This window comes from Xyrauchen texanus, chromosome 37 (genome assembly GCF_025860055.1).
Source record: "Xyrauchen texanus isolate HMW12.3.18 chromosome 37, RBS_HiC_50CHRs, whole genome shotgun sequence".
In the NCBI taxonomy this organism is placed as follows: domain Eukaryota; kingdom Metazoa; phylum Chordata; class Actinopteri; order Cypriniformes; family Catostomidae; genus Xyrauchen; species Xyrauchen texanus.
This window is the reverse complement of record NC_068312.1, coordinates 5,429,120-5,448,093: the sequence shown is the minus strand read 5'-3', so window position 1 is coordinate 5,448,093 and position 18,974 is coordinate 5,429,120. Positions and strand designations below refer to the sequence as shown.

Here is an 18,974-nt window from a genome sequence, read left to right as displayed (position 1 = left end):
TGCTCTCCATCATTAATAGGCTGAGAAGTGAAAGTAATCAACAGACATGCAAAAAAGTTAACAGCAGAGGGTTACCTTCTAGACAAGACCACCGTTTAAACCTAAAATGTGTTTCGAGTGATCCGATCACATGAGGTCAGAAGACACCTCTGCAATTATTCTGGAAAGGTCCTTGGACCAAAGCGCATTGTGAATCTAAAACCCTCAATGGTCTCCATATCCTCACAGATGAACGGGTGATGATGACTAAATGCAGCTGGTGCCAGCCAGACATCACTTCAGTCTATTAAGATGGACTTCAATGAATGAACTGATGCCAGCTCCATAAGACATGGAATACATCATATGCCATTGAATGAAACTTGGATTTAGGATAGACCTCACTGATCTCTGCCTGAATCACCTTGGTCTAATGATGGACTATGCTCTTAAAATTGAATATAGACTATCAATTAACTGCCAACATCAGTCAACTAACAAAGGACAATTCATCTATGTGAACTTCTGCAGTTAATCCAGGATGAACTTCAAAGTCATTAGTCATTAATCTTACAGTTCATACAAAATCTTTGTTTAAACACTGGCCCTCAACACTTGACCATGATTTGCATTATACATAAGTAATATTGGCATTATATTCATGTTTTTAGCCAAAGGGGAACTGGCCCCCACAGTGAGCCTGTTTTCTCTCATGGTTATTTTTCTCCATTAACAAACCTCTTATGGAGTTTTGTGTTCCTTGCCACAGTCGCCTTCATCTTGCTCACTGGGTTTTTAAAAATAATTATTACTTAATTACTTTTAATACACAATTCACAATCATATTTAATCAAACTATGCAATGAAGAGTAAGACTTTATAGATACTAGTTTCATTTTTTGTTAACGCATGATTTTCTGTAAAGCTGCTTTGAAACGATGTGTGTTGTGAAAGGCGCTATACAAATAAAAATGACGACTTTTGCATTACTGTGTGTAGGGCTTTATAAAACAGAATCCAAGATGTTACCAAAAAGCATTTGTAAATATTTTTCTTTTGTAAAATCAATGTAGAGTAGAATTGAAAATGTATTTTCTCTTCTGATAATAGCTAGCATAGCCTACAGGCAGTGCAGGATGTGCAGCCACACTGGGACCCAGGGAGAGATGGATGCCTGAAAAGACAGGGGGGGACCCTTTCCCGGAAGGCAAAAACGAGGGGGGTCTGACTGGTGCCTTGCACTTGGACCTTAATATCAAAGTTATGCCACTGCTGCCAAATATTTTGAATGTGTACAGTTACAGCAAATAAAATACAGCATTAAAAATATTTAATGTATTTTTATCCGTAGCTATGGAGCATGATGCATATGTTAATAAAGAAGACACTGAGCAATATAAGAATGTTAAGGTCATCATTTAATATTCAGGGCAAGACACAGATATCATCCACACCTCGATTATAAAGTACAGTTCAGCTGAACCCAAAGATTTAGCTGTTCAACCATTCCAATCAGCCGGAAGTTAAATACATCTCTTGGTCAGACCCAAGAATACATACCTTTATTTTGTTATTATATTTGCCAGGTAAAAAGTGTTTGTTTATTTAATGGCAATCCTTGCAATTGGCACAATTCTTCAATATTAATAAGACATTCAAATGTATTAACTTTCCATTTTAGTCATTTGATCCTGCAAGCATGAATTAATAACACTTATGAACTTAAGCAACTGTTAAAAGGAATGTTCTGGGTTCTATACAAGTTAAGGTCATCGACAGAATTTGTAGCATAATGCGGATTAGCCCAAACATTTATTTAGACTCATCCATCCTCTTCTTAAAAAAAATGATAAAAAATAATAAATGGAGGTTACAGTGAGGCAAGTCGGGGACAATTTTTGGAGGGTTTAAAAGCAGAAATATGAAGTCTATAATAATTTTATAGAAGCACTAACATGAATTCTTCTGTTAAAATGAATGTATTATTTGAGCTGTCTCGTAAAGTTGCTTAAATCATAATTTTAGGATTTTAGGTTTTGATGACATTACATCGTCATGGCAACGAAGCTGTAAAATTGGCTATAACTTTACACAGAAAAGGTTAGTAAGTGATTTTATCAAACATGATGTTAATATGCATATTGTTTAAGTCTTGTGGCTAAACCTTTGAATCAGTGAGTAAAACAAAAAAAATGTAAATGATAGTTGGATAATCTTTCAAAGAAATGTAATTAAAATACATTCTCGTTACTGTAATGGGAAATATTTACCTTACAATTAAAATAAAATATAGTTATCTTTTCATATTACATAAATAACTATTACATTAGGCTTCTGAAAGTGAGGGGTTTTTGCACTTAATGGTCATGAAAATAATGCCACAATGCAAAAAATAATGGTTGTGAAAAAGGCTTAATTTTCTTTATGCAAAATATAAATTGTTTTGAAATTGAGGTGCAAAATAATCCAGGCATTTTCCTGACAGCTTTTATTAGATTCACCCAGCTAGTTCTTTTTCAATAAAATGACAGAATAAAGCCAGTCACACTAGCCAATTTTCAGGCAATTTTTCAGGTGTAAGCTTTATTTACATAATCAACAAAAGGAGGGAGATCATTTTCATATTTGTCTCCTAAACTATGGAATAGTCTTCAGAACTCAGACACACGCTTTCAATTTTAGTCTAGACTAAAGACATTTCTATTTGGCCAGGCATACACCTAATTTATCCCTCAATTCATAGTTATGCTGCTTTAGTTAGGTCTACGGGAACAGGAAACATTTCTCTTATTCTTTAACCCTGCTTTAAAGTGAATGGCATATACGCTAATTTTATTCTATTTATTTCCCTGTCTAAACATCAGGATATATATCCTGAGGTTACCAGAGCCTGCCAGATGTCCGACTCACACTGCTACATGTTGCTGAGCGATGATGACCAACTGCAGCATGTGCCAGCCAGACTTCACTTCAGTCTACTAAGATGGGCTTCACAGAGGATGAATTGATGCAAACTCAAAGACATGGCATTCTTCATGAGCCAATGTCTGAAGCATGGGCTCAGGATAGAGTTCACCAAAATTACCTGGCATAAGCTTCCAGCCAGGCTGCGATGCTCCTCACTGAATGATACCTATATCATTTTGGTCAAATGAGGGACAACACTCTCTTAAAAAAATTGCAAATAGAAAAAAACTGCATAGAAAATTAATTAACTGCTTACAAAAGCCTTCATCTGCCAAAATCAAAGGACAATGCATCAACGTGTATTTGTAATTCGGGATGACTTCAAGGAATATAACACTAAAACAAATAGTTCGTATAAAATAATTTTGTTTATCCATCACTTCCTTGGTTAACTAATTTTAACCACAAATAGTTCTAAACATAAATAACTAATATTGGCATTATATTCATAAATTTTCTGTTATAGCGTAATTTCCTGTACCGCTGCTTCGAAACAACATCTGTTGTGAAAAGCGCTAAACAAATAAATCTGACTTGACTATCGGCAAGTGTGACATATCTCAAACTGAAGCAAGTGAGATCTCAGCAAGACAGTCAGCAAGTGTGAAACCTATGGGCAAAATAGAGTTGTTTGGAGTTCGCTAGTGTGAAGCTGGCTTAAGCAGTGACAGGCAACAATAGAAGATTAGCAACTGGTTAAAATTATTTTAAACATAAGCAGTAAATGTACAACACAACTGAAAAATATTACTCTTCATAGTCATGATTTATCAGTGATTTGCTGAGGTTGAAGTGACATGGACAGACACAACTTTCAAAAATTTACTAGCAAAGAAATTATATATTTTTTACCAAAACAACCTGATTTCATTCAGTATCTTACTGGGAGCTTGTTTACAAATTCATAGATATAGTTCATGAACAGAAATCTGACATCTTTGAAATTCTTTTAGGTTTATCAAACATGCCATAAGGAGAATTTAACAGGAAAAAGAAATCAGGAAAAAGACGAAGCTCTACCAAAAAGGGCACCTAAAGAGAAAAAGAGACAATTGTCAATACACATACTATAAATATGTCTTGTATATTACAGGATAAAAGGACACAAACATGTTGATTAATACATATAAAATGGGAACAAACAATATTTGGACACTGACATCTACAAACAAATGCTTTTTTTTCTCTCAGAACATCACTTTTCTGAGCCATTTTTTGCAATAACTTTTTAAGCAACTGGTGTCAAGGTGATTTTAATGTTTGTATGTCTGGTATCACTTCATGGTCTCTCTTTTTAGTTAGAATAGATATTTGGCGCCATCATGCATCTCAAAACAGTTACAGACTGTTTAAAAATAGCCTCAAAAGACTTAAATATTATTTAAATATGGTAAAAAGAAAGGTTTTATGGATGGATTGATGCTCAGGAGTACCCAGTTTAAAGTGAATAAATGAAAACATCACTGACGAAAAATGAACCAACGAGAGTCACAAAAAGCTGGGTGAGAGAGAATCAAGAATAGAGTAAGAATTCGATTGCTGATAATAAAGTATAAATAGATATTGTTGCAGTGTTCTTATTGCTAGGCATATTGTTTTCTACACAATAGACTACATTTATTAGAAGAAGCTAGTATGATAACAGAATAATTTCAAATTAAATCATTATGTCTATTAATTTATTAATTTGTTAAGTAGATGTAATAAGCAGGATAGTGCATTCAGGCAATCATTAATAGAAAACAAAAACTTTTTTATGATAAAAACTGACTGACTATACAAACGACCAGACAACCAAATCCATTTTATCTTCATTTTGCATAGTATGTCAATTGTTTTGTAATTTAAAACCTAAAGAAAAAAACCTAATTAAAAAAAACTTGAAATGTTCTGCTTGAAAGTTTTTTTAGAAAACACCTGAATTTGATATTTTGTTATATAATGCAATTACATTCATACATTTTAGTGTGGCTTCAGTTACCAAATAATTCTGGGTCTGCAGTAAATAAATATCTGATATACTGTGATTTACGCACTAATCTCTTTATTGGAGAGCAAGTGTTACAATATCTATTGTTTTTTACATGCAGCATATCACGTACCATCCAATGTAACATTGGCACAGGTTTTCATGTGAAGTTGCCTGTTTGATGAGCAGCTCCACTTGAGTTGGGACATCCAGAGTCTCATCATGTGAAAAGTCTCGCCCTAGATGGAGTAAAAACAAAAAAACACACAGATAAATCCATTAGTATTTACTGCACTAGCTGCTGATGTGGGAATCCTTAGGGCGCTTATACAATAGGGAAAGATCCGACAAAGCTTTTGACGCATAGGACTGTGAAAGGTCCATTTGGAAGCAGTGTGCCATAGAGGATAGAGGTGGTCACGGACTGAGATGGCTTTTAAATTATATATATATATTTTTTACCATGTACCAGTAAACATTGAATATCTTTTACAGGCTCTCAGTCCAGAATTACTATCTTTTTAGCCTGACAGAGTAAGATAAAAGAGGACAGTGTAATGACAATCACACTGGCACCAAATGAAATGAACTGGGCCTCAAACAAGACACCAAATTTTTGATCACGTGTACGCATGCGAGTATGAATATCAGATTGTCCCTCCCTCCCTCCTCGAGGCACCAACTAAGGAGTTTCACCTTACCAGTAAAAAAAATTCCAATTGGACCATTCAATAAATTACAAATACTGTATGTAAATTGGAGGGAGTTAGTAATCTGCTTACTCTGAAGGATTTGTGAGATTCAGCCTAACCCTTTAGAGCCCAAGGAAGGAAGACACAGTTGCAATAAAATGAGTTTTATTTACAAAAAGATGAAAAAGAATAACTATCAAAAACTACAAAATGGTACTTATACTGTATGTTAAAGAATAATATAAATTAATAGCTAAATAATATACATAAGATGCAAAGCTGCAAGTGGTTGAATTGATTTTATCAATGGCAATGTATGACTACTATTACTTTACGACAAGATAAATAGCTGTTTCTGTTAATTAACAAGGTGAAAACCTTATTGCTAATTAAACAAATAACTCAAATATTATTTGCTTGACATTTTATACAGAGGTTATGCACTCTAAGGAACATCAGATAATCATAAACTGACAGTATACACTAATGCCAAGGTCTCTGGAGATAAGTTTGGACGGTGACATATTTACTTTCTGCTTGATCGATCGATGGGTTCGGTGATAGTGACGTCTTCCACTGGTGATTCAGGGCCACGTTACAGTGGAGAAGGAGCTGAATTCCATTTCAACAGCATTGGATACAAAAGGAGCTGAGGAATGCTGACCTCTTGGAAGCACCGAAAGGGTTCTTGCAATCTGGAACACGCAGATATACAGCCCTTATGTCACTGCTAGTTTCTTTATCTGCAACATGCAGACACAAGAAACTTGAAGAGAAGGTTTGCTTGCCAGATCTAAACCTTGTCGCTGTAGTTATCTCCTTGGTATGGGGATTCCGAACTAGGTGTTGCTATTGTCTCTTGTAGTGAGACTTGGACGATCTTCTACTGTCACTCTTGGAAGGAGACAAAGAACGATGAATGATGTTATTCTCTCTCTATTCTCTGTGAAGCTGAGACTCTTCATGTTAGATGGTCATTCTGTTACATCTCATCCAACTCAGGCCAGAGATTCTTAAAATTGAAGTGATCTGTTACGGTCTCCTTCAGCGATTCAGAATGGAGTGTAGAGGTTTTAAGGATACTTTTATACCTTTTTCAAGAGGAGCTTCCTGTTTTAGGGTTATGATTGGCTGCTGACACCAGAGGGTGGCTCACAGTCAGGGCCACCCTCCCTTCTCTGTGTGAAACTAATTTGGATATTTTAAAGTACACAGTTAGAACAGTGCCCTTCAAGTTTTATCTATGCATTATGCCTTTTCCAAACCACTTTCAAAATATTTTTGCCATTGTTCTAAATGCACAGTCTAATTATGGTATTGAAAATGAAATATTACCCATGCATTCGTTCATATCATAACCTTTTCACACTTGAGTTCCTCCTCCCAGCGTGAGCTCTTTAATGTGCACTGTAAATAAAATAATGGTAACCTGATGGTAACGACTTTATACTTTTATTTATTGATTGTTTGGAAGTTTGTAACATATATAAATAAAGATATTGTGATGTTGAAAAGACTATTTGAGCAGCTGGTTCATTATGACAACTGCTTCAGTCCTTCTTTTGCTTGTAAACAGCATCATGAATGCAGATCACACCAGCTTGACCGTACATGTCTGAGCCCTGCCTAGTGTAATCACACCAGTTTGATCATACAGTGCATCCGGAAAGTATTCACAGCGCTTCACTATTTCCACATTTTGTAATGTTACCAATTCCAAAATGGATTAAATTAATTATTTTCCTCAAAATTCCACAAACAATACCCCATAATGACAACGTGAAAGAAGTTTGTTTGAAATCTTTTTTTTTTTAAATAAAAAAAAAAAATAAAAAATCACATGTACATAATTATTCACAGCCTTTGCCATGATACTCAAAATTGAGCTCAGGTGCATCCTGTTTCCACTGATCATCCTTGACATGTTTCTACAACTCAAATGGAGTCCACCTGTGGTAAATTCAGTTTATTGGACATGATCTGGAAAGGCACACACCTGTCTATATAAGGTCCCACAGTTAACAGTGCATGTCAGAGCACAAACCAAGCCATGAAGTCCTAGGAATTGTCTGTAGACCTCAGAGACAGGATTGTATCGAGGCACAGATCTGGGGAAGGGTACAGAAAAATTTCTGCAACATTGAAGGTCCCAATTAGCACAGTGGCCTCCATCATCAGTAAATGGAAGAAGTTTGGAACCACCAGGACTCTTCTTAGAGCTGGCCGCCCGGCTAAACTGAGCGATCGGGGGAGAAGGGCCTTAGTCAGGGAGGTGACCAAGAACCCGATGGTCACTCTGACAGAGCTGCAGCATTTCTCTGTGGAAAGAGGAGAACCTTCCAGAAGAACAACAATCTCTGCAACACTCCACCAATCAGGCCTGTATGGTAGAGTGGCCAGACGGAAGCCACTCCTCAATAAAAGGCACTTGACAGCTCGACCGAAGGACTCTCAGACCATGAGAAACAAAATTCTCTGGTCTGATGAAACAAAGATTGAACTCTTTAGCCTGAATTATCTTATCACCTGGCCAATACCATCCCTACAGTGAAGCATGGTGGTGGCAGCATCATGTTGTGGGGATGTTTTTCAGCAGCAGGAACTGGGAGACAAGTCAGGATCGAGGGAAAGATGAATGCAGCAATGTACAGAGACTTCCTTGATGAAAACCTGCTCCAGAGCACTCTGGAGCTCGGACTGGGGTGAAGGTTCATCTTCCAACAGGACAATGACCCTAAGCACAATAGGAGGCTATGAGACAACTCTGCGAATGTCCTGGAGCGGCCCAGCCAGAGCCCAGACTTGAACCCGATTGAACATCTCTGGAGAGATCTGAAAATGGCTCCCCATCCAACCTGATAGAGCTTGAGAGGTCCTTCAAAGAAAAATGGGAGAGACTGCCCAAAAATAGGTGTGCCAATCTTGTAGCATCATACACAAATAGACTTGAGGCTGTAATTGGTGCCAAAGGTGCTTCAACAAAGTACTGAGCAAAGGCTGTGAATACTTATATACACTTTTTTTTTTATTTTATAAATTTGCAAAGATTTCAAACAAACTTCTTTCACATTGTCATTATGGGGTATTGTTTGTAGAATTTTGAGGAAAATAATGAATTTAATAAATTTTGGAATAAGGCTGTATCATAAGAAAATGTGGAAAAAGTGAAGCGCTGTGAATACTTTCCAGATGCACTGTATGAATATTAAAGGGTTAATAGTTCAAATTGTGTGAACTATTGTGTTATTCAAACAACTGCTATTTACACAAACAGTCTGTGAATGAGTGGATGTGTTGCAGTTGATGTCCATTTTAGTAAAAGTCTGTGTGTAAAGATTTGTCTTTGTGGCTTCTTTGTTTCAGCATTTGCCACATGGTAAGTTAATGCTTGGTTCACTTAGTTCTCCTGGAAGTCTTAGGGAATTTACAATATTTTTCACCTCTGGTCTTAGGACCTTAAGATGGGGGGTTTGAGAGGTTGCTAAGAAACCACTCATGGACCAATGAGAAGTCTTTTCTAATGTGTTGGAAGATCTTTCCTGCCTTGTGAGAGGTGTCTGGCAAATGTCCGAGCAGCTTATCAGATAGCTGCGCTTAGCATTGGTTTGTGTTGGTCCAGCCACGATCCAATCAAAATAGAGCCACTCTTCTAAGCCACGAGAGTAAGGGAGGGGTTCTGCCATTTACATTTAGATTTATGCATTTGGCAGAGGCTTTTATCCAAAGCAACTTACAGTGCACTTATTAGAGGGACAATCCCCCTGGAGCAACCTGGAGTAAAGTGCCTTGCTCAAGGACACAATGGTGGTGGCTGTGGGGATCGAAACAGCATCTGGTCCACTTGTTTACCACAGTAGGGTATACACCATATGTTTGAGTTTGTCTGGAAGGCTGATGGACTATCAAGATGGCGCCAGTGTGCTTGTAAGCAGGCTGCCGTCCTCTGTTTAAGTTTCATGTATTGTTTATAGTCGCACTGTTACTTTGTTTATTTGCACAAGGAATTACCTCACTCTAAGTTTATGATCACAAGTTAATTTTCAATATTGAACAATCTACGGCAGATCTCTGCAGTTGGAATCGTGGAGACCAAAATGCTTCTGATCCTCTGGTTTTGACTTTGCTGCCAGAGGATATCTGCTGCATTCCGGACTGCTCATCGCATTAAAGGAAATGCAATAGGAGATGAGGGAAGCATGGTGGTGTCTTGGTTTGTTTGAGAAGATCGCACCACACTTTTCTGCTAGAAATTCAGAACAGACATTAACCCCCGTCATTACAGCGGAAACAACTTAAAATACTAATTACTTAAAATACTAAACTTAAAAATAATAATTTTTGGGTATACAGATAAGTGTAAGACATCATTAGAAACTATAAAGGGTCTACTTTTATTTGTGTACACTCACAATAACAAAACCTTGTGCTTCTGTAAAATAAAGAAAATAAAAAGGGTGAGCTATCAGACGTCTCTGTGATCACGAGCATATTTCTGAAACACGTCACAAAAATGAACTGAAACTCTGCGAATACTCATCAGACAAACAGTTTATGCGATGTACAGTTTCTTCTGGCTCAACTCATTAAAGCGAATGTGATCACACCCACCAGCAGAGCGCGCCATTCATCTGCTATGTGCTTAGACGATCAATGCAAATGGTGCACACCCCCTACGGTGAGGTTTAATGTAAACACAACACAACTCAACTTTTCTGTGTGTTTGTAATGATACACAGGTGATGAAACTCCTGGATAGTAAGGAAGAATTAACATTTTCCTAAGAAGAAGAGCGGGACTGAACATTTGTATTTTGAAGAGAGACTTAATCCAGCCGTGGATACAATGTTGGACGAGTAAGTCATTTAGTTTTCATTAGTTGACATGCTATTTTATATAAACATGTACATATTTTACTAGTGGGACTGTTTACAGACTTGCCAGCCAGGATTCAGAGTATTGAAATTTGAAATATGTCCTAATAGACAAGTTTTAGTTACATTTAAATGCTGTTTCTGCTAAAGCAGGTATTTAAATTGTATGTTGTATGATATAAATATGATATGTAATATGATATAAAAATAATATGAATATTTAGATTATATTTTAACTAGCGTTTATGCTGCCTCATTATCATCAACAAAGCTTGTGCTTGCAAAAATATGTGTTCAGGTTAAATGAGTAAAATGCACTTTAAATATGCCCATATTAGAAAATCAGCACATTATTATGATTTCTGAAGGATCATGTGACAATGAAGACTGCAGTAATGATGCTGAAAATTCAGCTTTGATCACAAATTGCATTTTACAATATATTCAAATAGAAAACTGTTCTTCTAAATTGTAAAAAGAGTTCACACAACGTTTTTACTGTATTTTGGATCAAATAAATGCATTCTTGGTGAGCAGAAGAGACTTCTTTTAAATGGTAGAGTAGGTATAAAATGAATTAGTCTTTATGTAAAGAAAATGTATAGTCAGATTACTTATTTTAACTTAAAACTTGATTTTGATCATTAAGTCTCCTCACATTCATTCTCTTTCTGTCACATTCCTCATTGATAGGCCCAGGGGAGGTGTCTTTTATTGCTTCAGGTGTGAATCAAAATCCAAATTCATGATCGTTGACGCCTCCTCGCATATGACCTTTCAACAGTGATCAGGATGGTTTTCACATAATTTTGTAGCAAAAACTGTAGGCTACAAGATACAGTTCTCAAAAGTCCTGTGGGCAAATATTTATTATGTTTTATAAGGCCTTATTTCAATTACTTAAAATTTTAGTTTTTTAAAAAACCACGCATAAATTTTATTTTCTCAAAAATACAAACATGTACACACATGTTGCTCACATATTATTTTAGCCCAGTTTGTGTTGAATACAGTGTTATCAGACTTTAGCCATTAATATGTTTTTAAGCAACTGAAAAAAAGCACAAATGTCAAGGCATGCAAGGAATGAACCAACACATCCTCACACGGTTCTACACTAGTACTGTAGAGAGCATCCTGACTGGATGCATCACCGCCTGGTACGGCAATAGCACCGCCCACAACTGCAAAGCCCTGCAAAGAGTGGTGCGAACTGCCAGAAACATCATCGGAGGTGAGCGTCCCTCCCTCCAGGACATATATACAAGGCGGTGTGTGAAAAAAGCTCGGAGGATCATCAGAGACTCCAGCCACCCGAGTCATGGTCTGTTCTCACTGCTACCATCAGGCAGGCGGTATCGCAGCATCAGGACCCGCACCAGCCGACTACATGATAGCTTCTTCCCCCAAGCAATCAGACTGTTGAACACTTGATCTATCAGGATCAATAATTACTATATGATAGCGTCTTCCCCCAAGCAATCAGACTGTTGAACACTTGATCTATCAGGATCAATAATTAGCACTGCACTTTATTCATCTATAATCTCACACTGGACTATCAACATATTCTCCTCAATTCAACTACTTATATATATTTCATATACTCTTACTTATTGTATATTGTGTATTCTATATTGTGTGTATTGTCTACTGTACATTGTATATAATTATTGTGTTGTGTAAGTATGTGTACATTTGATATGTAAATTGTGTTGTGTAAGTATGTTGTTTACTGTAATTGGTATATGTCTCGTCACTGTCATGACTGCTATGTTGCTCGGTACTGCACACAAGAATTTCACCTACTGTTGCACTTGTGTACATGGTAGTGTGACAATAAAGTGATTTGATTTGATGTCAAAACTTCTCCAGGGCTCAAAACACTCTCAGACCCCAGAGGGTTAAAGTCAGAAATAAGAGATTTTACAGCTGTGGGAGGAGATGGGTGAATTTCGCCAATCACCGTTCCCTGGTATATGTCGCGGTTTTCCTTCAAACAATTCTAACACTCTGAAGATGGCTTTAATAAATGTAAGATCTCTCCTTAACAAGACTTTCTTAATCAAGGACTTTATTTCAGCCCATAAGCTTGACTTTCTCTTTATGACTTGGTTAAGTGTTGACGATTTGAGTCCTTTAGCGGAAGCATCCAAGTACCACGGGTCGAGGTGCAGGGGAAGCCTCAATTTTATGTTTATGTTTATTGTTATTGTCAGAACAATATTCTACTTTTGAGGTTCAGCTGTTTAAAGTGGACCTGTGTAGTCTTGTTCTTTGTGCTCTTATATACAGACCTCCTGAGAATCCTAAGGATTCTATTGCTGAATTTTCAGAATTTTTATTTTGTATTGTGCCTCATTCTGACTGTCTCTTAATCCTTGGTGATTTTAATATTCATGTTTGTTGCCCGAGTAAACGACATTGAGTCCTTTAATTGTACTCAGTCTGTTTTAAATTCCACACATTGGCAAGGTAACTCATTGGATCTGATTTTATCATTAGGCTTTCCAGTTTCTTATGTGGTTATTGAAAACTTCTGACTTTCAGACAACAAGCCTATCATGTTCGTTATTACAGTTTCTGGTATTTTCTCTAATCATAAACCATCAGGTTGCTGTGTTCGTTCTATCAATTCTACCACATCATGCCACTTTTTAACTGCTTATCGCTCTTCTCCTTTCTTTTGCACCATTGTGTCTCCACCTCCATGTCTGAGCATAGAAGAATTGGTCTCCTCGTTCAACTCTGTATGCACTGAGATTCTGGACGTTGTAGCTCCTTATAAATGTAACACTCCTAAACCCAGGGTACAGCCCTGGTTAAACAAACATACTCAGGTGCTCAGACAGAAATGTAGGAAAGCAGAAAGAAAGTGGAAAAAAGTGTCATATGAAAGTTTTAGAGACTGCATGATTGAATATCAACGTTCTGTCAAAACAAATAAACATACATTTTTCTCTGATTTAATTTCAAGAAATTCACATAACCATAAAGTTTTATTTAGTACAATTAATGCAGTATTAAAACCTACAGCTACCACAGTTCCTGAAGGTACTAGTTTGTGTTTTCTGCAGTTTTTCATTTCTAAGATTGATGCCATTAAATCTTGTATCAGTAATCCTGATTTAGTTCCTATAATTTATCTACGGTGTTCGTTTCACCTTTCAATGTTTGAATCTGTATCAGCACATGAAGCCTGATGGCTGTTTACTGGATGTTGTTCCCACTTGCATTTTAAGATAGATTTTAGACACTACGGGACCTAGCCTCTTGTCAATAATATTAATGCCATTGTGCCATCCTGTTTTAAACATGCTGTTGTGCAACCTCTGCTAAAAAGTCTTGATTCTTCAGATTTAAAAAAATTATCATCCTATTTCCAAACTGTCATTTTTGTCTTCAGTCTTGGAAAAGTTTGTTTTCAATCAACTTTTAGGATTTTTGCAGAGAAATGGTATTTTGCATAAATATCAGATGGGTTTTAAAGTCAAACATAGCACAGAATCTGCTCTTATCAAAGTGTCAAATGACCTGTTGCGGGCTGTTGATTCAGGTAAAAGTGCCATTCTAATTCTCCTGGATCTCAGTGCAGCCTTTGACACCACTGATCATGATATTCTTTTAGACCGGTTAAGAAAATGGTTGGGCCTTCTAGACACTGCCCTTGAGTGGTTCTCAGCTTATCATAAGGGGAGAACATTTACTGATGTTATTGGGAATCAATCTTCTGCCTCTGCTTCGATCACCTGTGGAGTACCTCAAGGCTCAATTTTGGAACCACTTTAGCGCTTGTTATACCATTACAGTCTATCTTTCAGAACAAAAAAAACCAATTATCATTGTTATGCACATAATATTCATTCAGTGCTATCTTCCTTTGAAATCCATTGATAATTCTGCAACAGAATCTTTGCTGGGTTGTTTTAAAGATATTAAAATTTGGATGGCGGCTTATTTTCTCCAGGTAAATGATTTTAAGACAGAAGTTTTATTTTTTGGAAAAGTTGATCCTTTTAATAATTTGACTAAACATTTAAGGCCTTTGGCCTCTAATCTTCAAACAGAGGCACGTCATATTTTACTCTTATTTAAAATTCGATAAACAAATAAAGGCTATGTTAAGAGGTGGTTTTTAACTCAGGCAAATTAAAAATTAAAACCTTTTTTGTCTTGGATCTGGAGAGTGTAATCCATGCTTTTATCTCTTCTAGACTTGATTATTGTACACTGTATTTAGGTGTATCTCAAGCATCACTATCTCGTCTTCAGACTTTGCAAAATGCAGATGCAAGGCTCCTGACTGGAACTAGGAAATATGACAGTATTTCTCTGGTCCTGGATTCTCTGTACTGGTTACCTGTCTAATACAGGATTCAGAAGGTTTTTTGTTGGTATATAAGGACCTCCATGGGCTGGCACCACTTTATATGTCTGAACTTCTCAATCAATATCAGACTCCAAGGTCTTTAAAATCATGTCAGAGTCTACTGTGGTTTCCAAGGACTCGTCTTAAAACTATGGGTGATCGTTCTTTTTCTGTCATGGGAATGCTTTGCCATTATTGATAAGTTCTTGTCCAACCTTAGATCTTTTTAAGTCTAATCTAAAGACCCACCTGATCTTAGGTGCTTAGGATTCATTGTAACATATTGTGCAGTATCATCTTATGGTGACATTTTATTGTATTTATACTATTTATTACATGTTATACTATTTATTATAGGTCAGTTTTGTGCAGCACTTTGGTCAACATTTGTTGTTTTTAAGTGTGCTATAGAAATAAACTTTGATTGATTGATTGTCCACCATGAAGATTTTCAACTTTATATGATGGAACTTCACTATTGGAAACCCTTGCATTTTCCCTCTCTGTCCTTCCGATCCACCATCCCCATTTAAATCAATGCATTCACAGTATTCTCTGTCGCAGAGTTAACTCTAGTGTGTAGGCACCCTTAATCATTCACACGGAATCACAGCTGTGTGTGTGTTTTGTGCACGTAATTAGCCAGGGCAGACACATCTGCAAAGGTTCCACCAACAAGTACATAATGAGTATGTTTGTGTTTCGTTCTCTGTGATCAGAAAATGAAAGAGTTTTGCTCACCAGTGAGTTTGTCACGGACTCTGTTGATAATTTGGATGGCTTTCTTGTTCAAGGCTTCAGGCTGCACGAGGCCATCACCAACTAAAAAGAGAAAAATTAAGTTATAATCAGAAAGAGCTTTAGTAATTACACATAATCATTGCAAATCTTCATAGTATTGTACCACTGCACATCGATGTTCATTTAATACTATTTACAGTATGTATTAATTTTCTGTATATCAGACTGATTCAGAGACTTACTGAAGGAGTGAATGGATTCAGGCACTGTGGTTCCAGGTTTTTTGTGGGTGGTTTCTCCCAGATCTATACCCTCCATGGTTTCTACAAAAATCATACAACAAAACGATTCAGAAAATGAATCTATAGACACATGATCACTCAGTTTTTATTGGATCACACTTGCTGGTGAGTTTATTCTCTATAGCAGTGGTCATTACAATATGGGTGAAAGTAAAAGACTGACCGACGGACTGTCCTGCTGTGTAGGAGTCAGTTCTGGTCCTGGAGCGCTTGTTTCCTTTAGTGTTTGCTGTAGGAGAGAACACAACCATCTGTGTTTACAAGCAGCCACAGTTTCCTCTGAAGATGTTAAAAAGAATTGTTCCCCCAAAAATGAAAATTCTGTAATCATTTACTCCAAATTCATATATCTTTCTTTCTTAGATATTAAGCAAGATGGCACCATGGATGGCTGCTCCGGTGTGGAGCTCTCTAGCATTTTTGTTTGTTTGTCATGTTTTTTGTCACTCTTTCCTGATTAGTTTCACCAGGGAAGAACTGCTGAATATTTGGCAGAGTACACTGGATAATTTTTTGCCGGTGTTTGAATATTCTGCCGTTTTGTTTGACATCTTAGTTGGAGGCTTAGTTGCTCTACAACCGTCTCAAGAGACGCAAACGATGGAAACATGCCGGCGCACTTGTGAAGCTCCGTCAACGCGGCTTTAGTACTCCACTGACGAGTATTCATCTGGTGAATGTCCGCTCCCTCGCCAACAAAACGGAAAAACTGCTTCTACTCACTCAAACAAACAAGGCCTTTTTAACTCTGCTGCTCTGTGTTTCACGGAAACATGGCAGAATGAAGCGATCCCAGACAGCACGTCTCCTTAAATTGAATGTTTAAGGAGAACTAGCAAAAGGTTCTGGGAGAAATCTGTAAATTAGATCTCCCAGATCATTTATACTGCAAGGTATGTTTCTCTGATTTTTATATGTTTTATGTTTATTCTAATAATTCATGAATTAACTTTGGTTGAATTTATATTGCTTGATTCCCTTATGTAAAGTTTTAATTCTACCAGACCAATAAACTGATAATTTTAATTATTCAGGATTCTCCTGAACTCATTATTTCCAGTAAATTATGAGGAGTCTGATGTTACCTTGAGTGTATGACCGGGATAAAAACATTGCTATGGAACACGATACACAGGCAGTTGGTGCATGAGCGCCATGACTGTACGAGACAATTTCCCTTTAGGAGTTAAGACCCATAAAGATTTATTTTTAGTCCTTCAGACTTGAGTTATACAATTGCAGGTATCTCCTGACCTCCTCACACATGTTCCAGATGTGATCATCTTCATGAAAACAATTGCTAAAAGTGTTGCCACCTTGTGGACCCACTAATTATTGCAAATAATTCCAGGTGCATGCGCATTTTGCACATTCAAAGACACCCGGTTAGAAAAATAGGCCTACCCGTGTTCAGTGCTTGAACACTAATGATGACGAAATTTGCCTCACGCATCCTGAACATCTGACCGAAGTACACTTTGGGCTTGATGAGAATACAGACCTACATAGTAATCAAAAAACAACATTAAGATTATCCCTAAAATGATGATCTCAACTAATAGGAATCCTAGTCAAAATTTGAGGTATATTATGATTGGAATCAAATTGGAGTCAGATTTAGTCTTAACTAAACCAAATAGTTTGACATTTAAACCACACGTGTGGCAGAAAAGAGGAACAAGCACAAACCTATGCCATTCTGTTGAATACCAACATTGGACCAGTAAAGTGGCCCTTACAGAAGTTTCCCTTGTTGTATGGTAGGAGTTGCCAACAGTTCATCCTCTGCCCAAGTCCATCGTAAAAGACTGAAGTAATGTTAACAGTGATCATTGAAGTGCCCCTTGCTGTCTAGTTGGTACAGGCTACATTTAGTAGTCAGTTGGCACAGGCTGCAGTTAATATGTAACCAAACTGTAATGAATGCTCTCTAATTTTGTTGAAGTTCACCTGTTTATTGGCCTCATTGTCTGTGCAGATATATTTGTAGTATTACATTTATGTTGTGGATAGAGCTGACCAATTTGTAGAATGATAAAGCTGACACATGTATAGAACGTGTTTGAGTGTTGTAATTAACCCTTTAGTAAAGTTAATTGAATTTCAGTTCAGTGGATTATTTAAATTAATTCTTTCTAGATTTTTCTTTAAAATAAAAGTATATATATTATATAATTTTTCTAGTCATATTTTCATCAACAGTATGTTTTAATTAAAACGGCTTATCATCATAGTTTGTCTTTTTCATCTTATCTTTGTTATTGTTGATAATAATAAGAAACTTCTTCAAAGAACATTTTGGTTAGTGATTTCGATGATGAGATTAACACTGCTTTTATGGAGTTTATTTATTATGTGGCTTGACAGCCCCTGTCCCCATTACATTTTATTATATGAAAAGAGTTGCCAAGATATTTGTCAAAAATTCACCTTTTACATTCCACAGAAGAAAGTAAGTCGTACAGGTTTGGAGTAAATTATGACAAGATTGGATGAAGACTTTCTCAGGAAATAATAGAAGAATTGTGTATCTGATGATTGTAAGTGTTTTGTATGAGTTAAAGTCGTGTGCTCACTATCCATGAGTCTCCAGTTGAGTAAGGGGTCATAGACAAAGGCCTCCAGCACAGCCATTACACTGTCTCTGTGCTCTCGCAAAACCTCCATCACTGTGTGACATGTAATGCGGTAGTTACCATCTAACCCGGTCACCTGACAGAAAGAACAATGTGAAACAATGAGCCAAGTAGAGGCAAAATTAATAATTGTTTTTCAGCTTAAAGATGAGGCAAAAAATGTGCATCTTACCTCCATGGCATTGGTTAACATCCGGGTCAGTCTGAATGGTATTTTCTCAGGGAATTTCTCTCTTGTCATTGCAACCTTTAATACAAAATAAAACTTTAGTTAAGAATAGGGGAAGTTACTGTATGTCACTTGTTTGTTGTTGTAAGGGTTAGTCCAAATGAATAATTTAAGAATTAAATTAGAATTTAAGAATTCAATTCAATTCAAGCAGGAATTTGTTAAATTTCTATAATACATATTGACAAACACACAAAAAAACCCCAATCCATTAATTAT

At 36.7% G+C, this 18,974-nt stretch overlaps 1 protein-coding gene across 1 annotated transcript in view; it reads right to left on the bottom strand.

Annotated features, from left to right (window-relative positions):
* Window positions 1-1,394: 1,394 nt before the first annotated feature.
* The window catches only part of mtor (mechanistic target of rapamycin kinase), a 270,641-nt gene continuing 253,061 nt past the window's right edge, over window positions 1,395-18,974 (bottom strand). The window contains exons 52-58 of the mRNA XM_052108415.1: window positions 18,699-18,773; window positions 18,467-18,602; window positions 16,054-16,119; window positions 15,831-15,911; window positions 15,589-15,669; window positions 5,049-5,154; window positions 1,395-3,978 (exon numbers count right to left, since the gene is read on the bottom strand). Of these exons, the coding sequence (XP_051964375.1) occupies window positions 3,963-3,978; window positions 5,049-5,154; window positions 15,589-15,669; window positions 15,831-15,911; window positions 16,054-16,119; window positions 18,467-18,602; window positions 18,699-18,773 (561 nt within the window). The 3' untranslated portion in view covers window positions 1,395-3,962. The remainder of the gene's footprint in view (window positions 3,979-5,048; window positions 5,155-15,588; window positions 15,670-15,830; window positions 15,912-16,053; window positions 16,120-18,466; window positions 18,603-18,698; window positions 18,774-18,974) is intronic.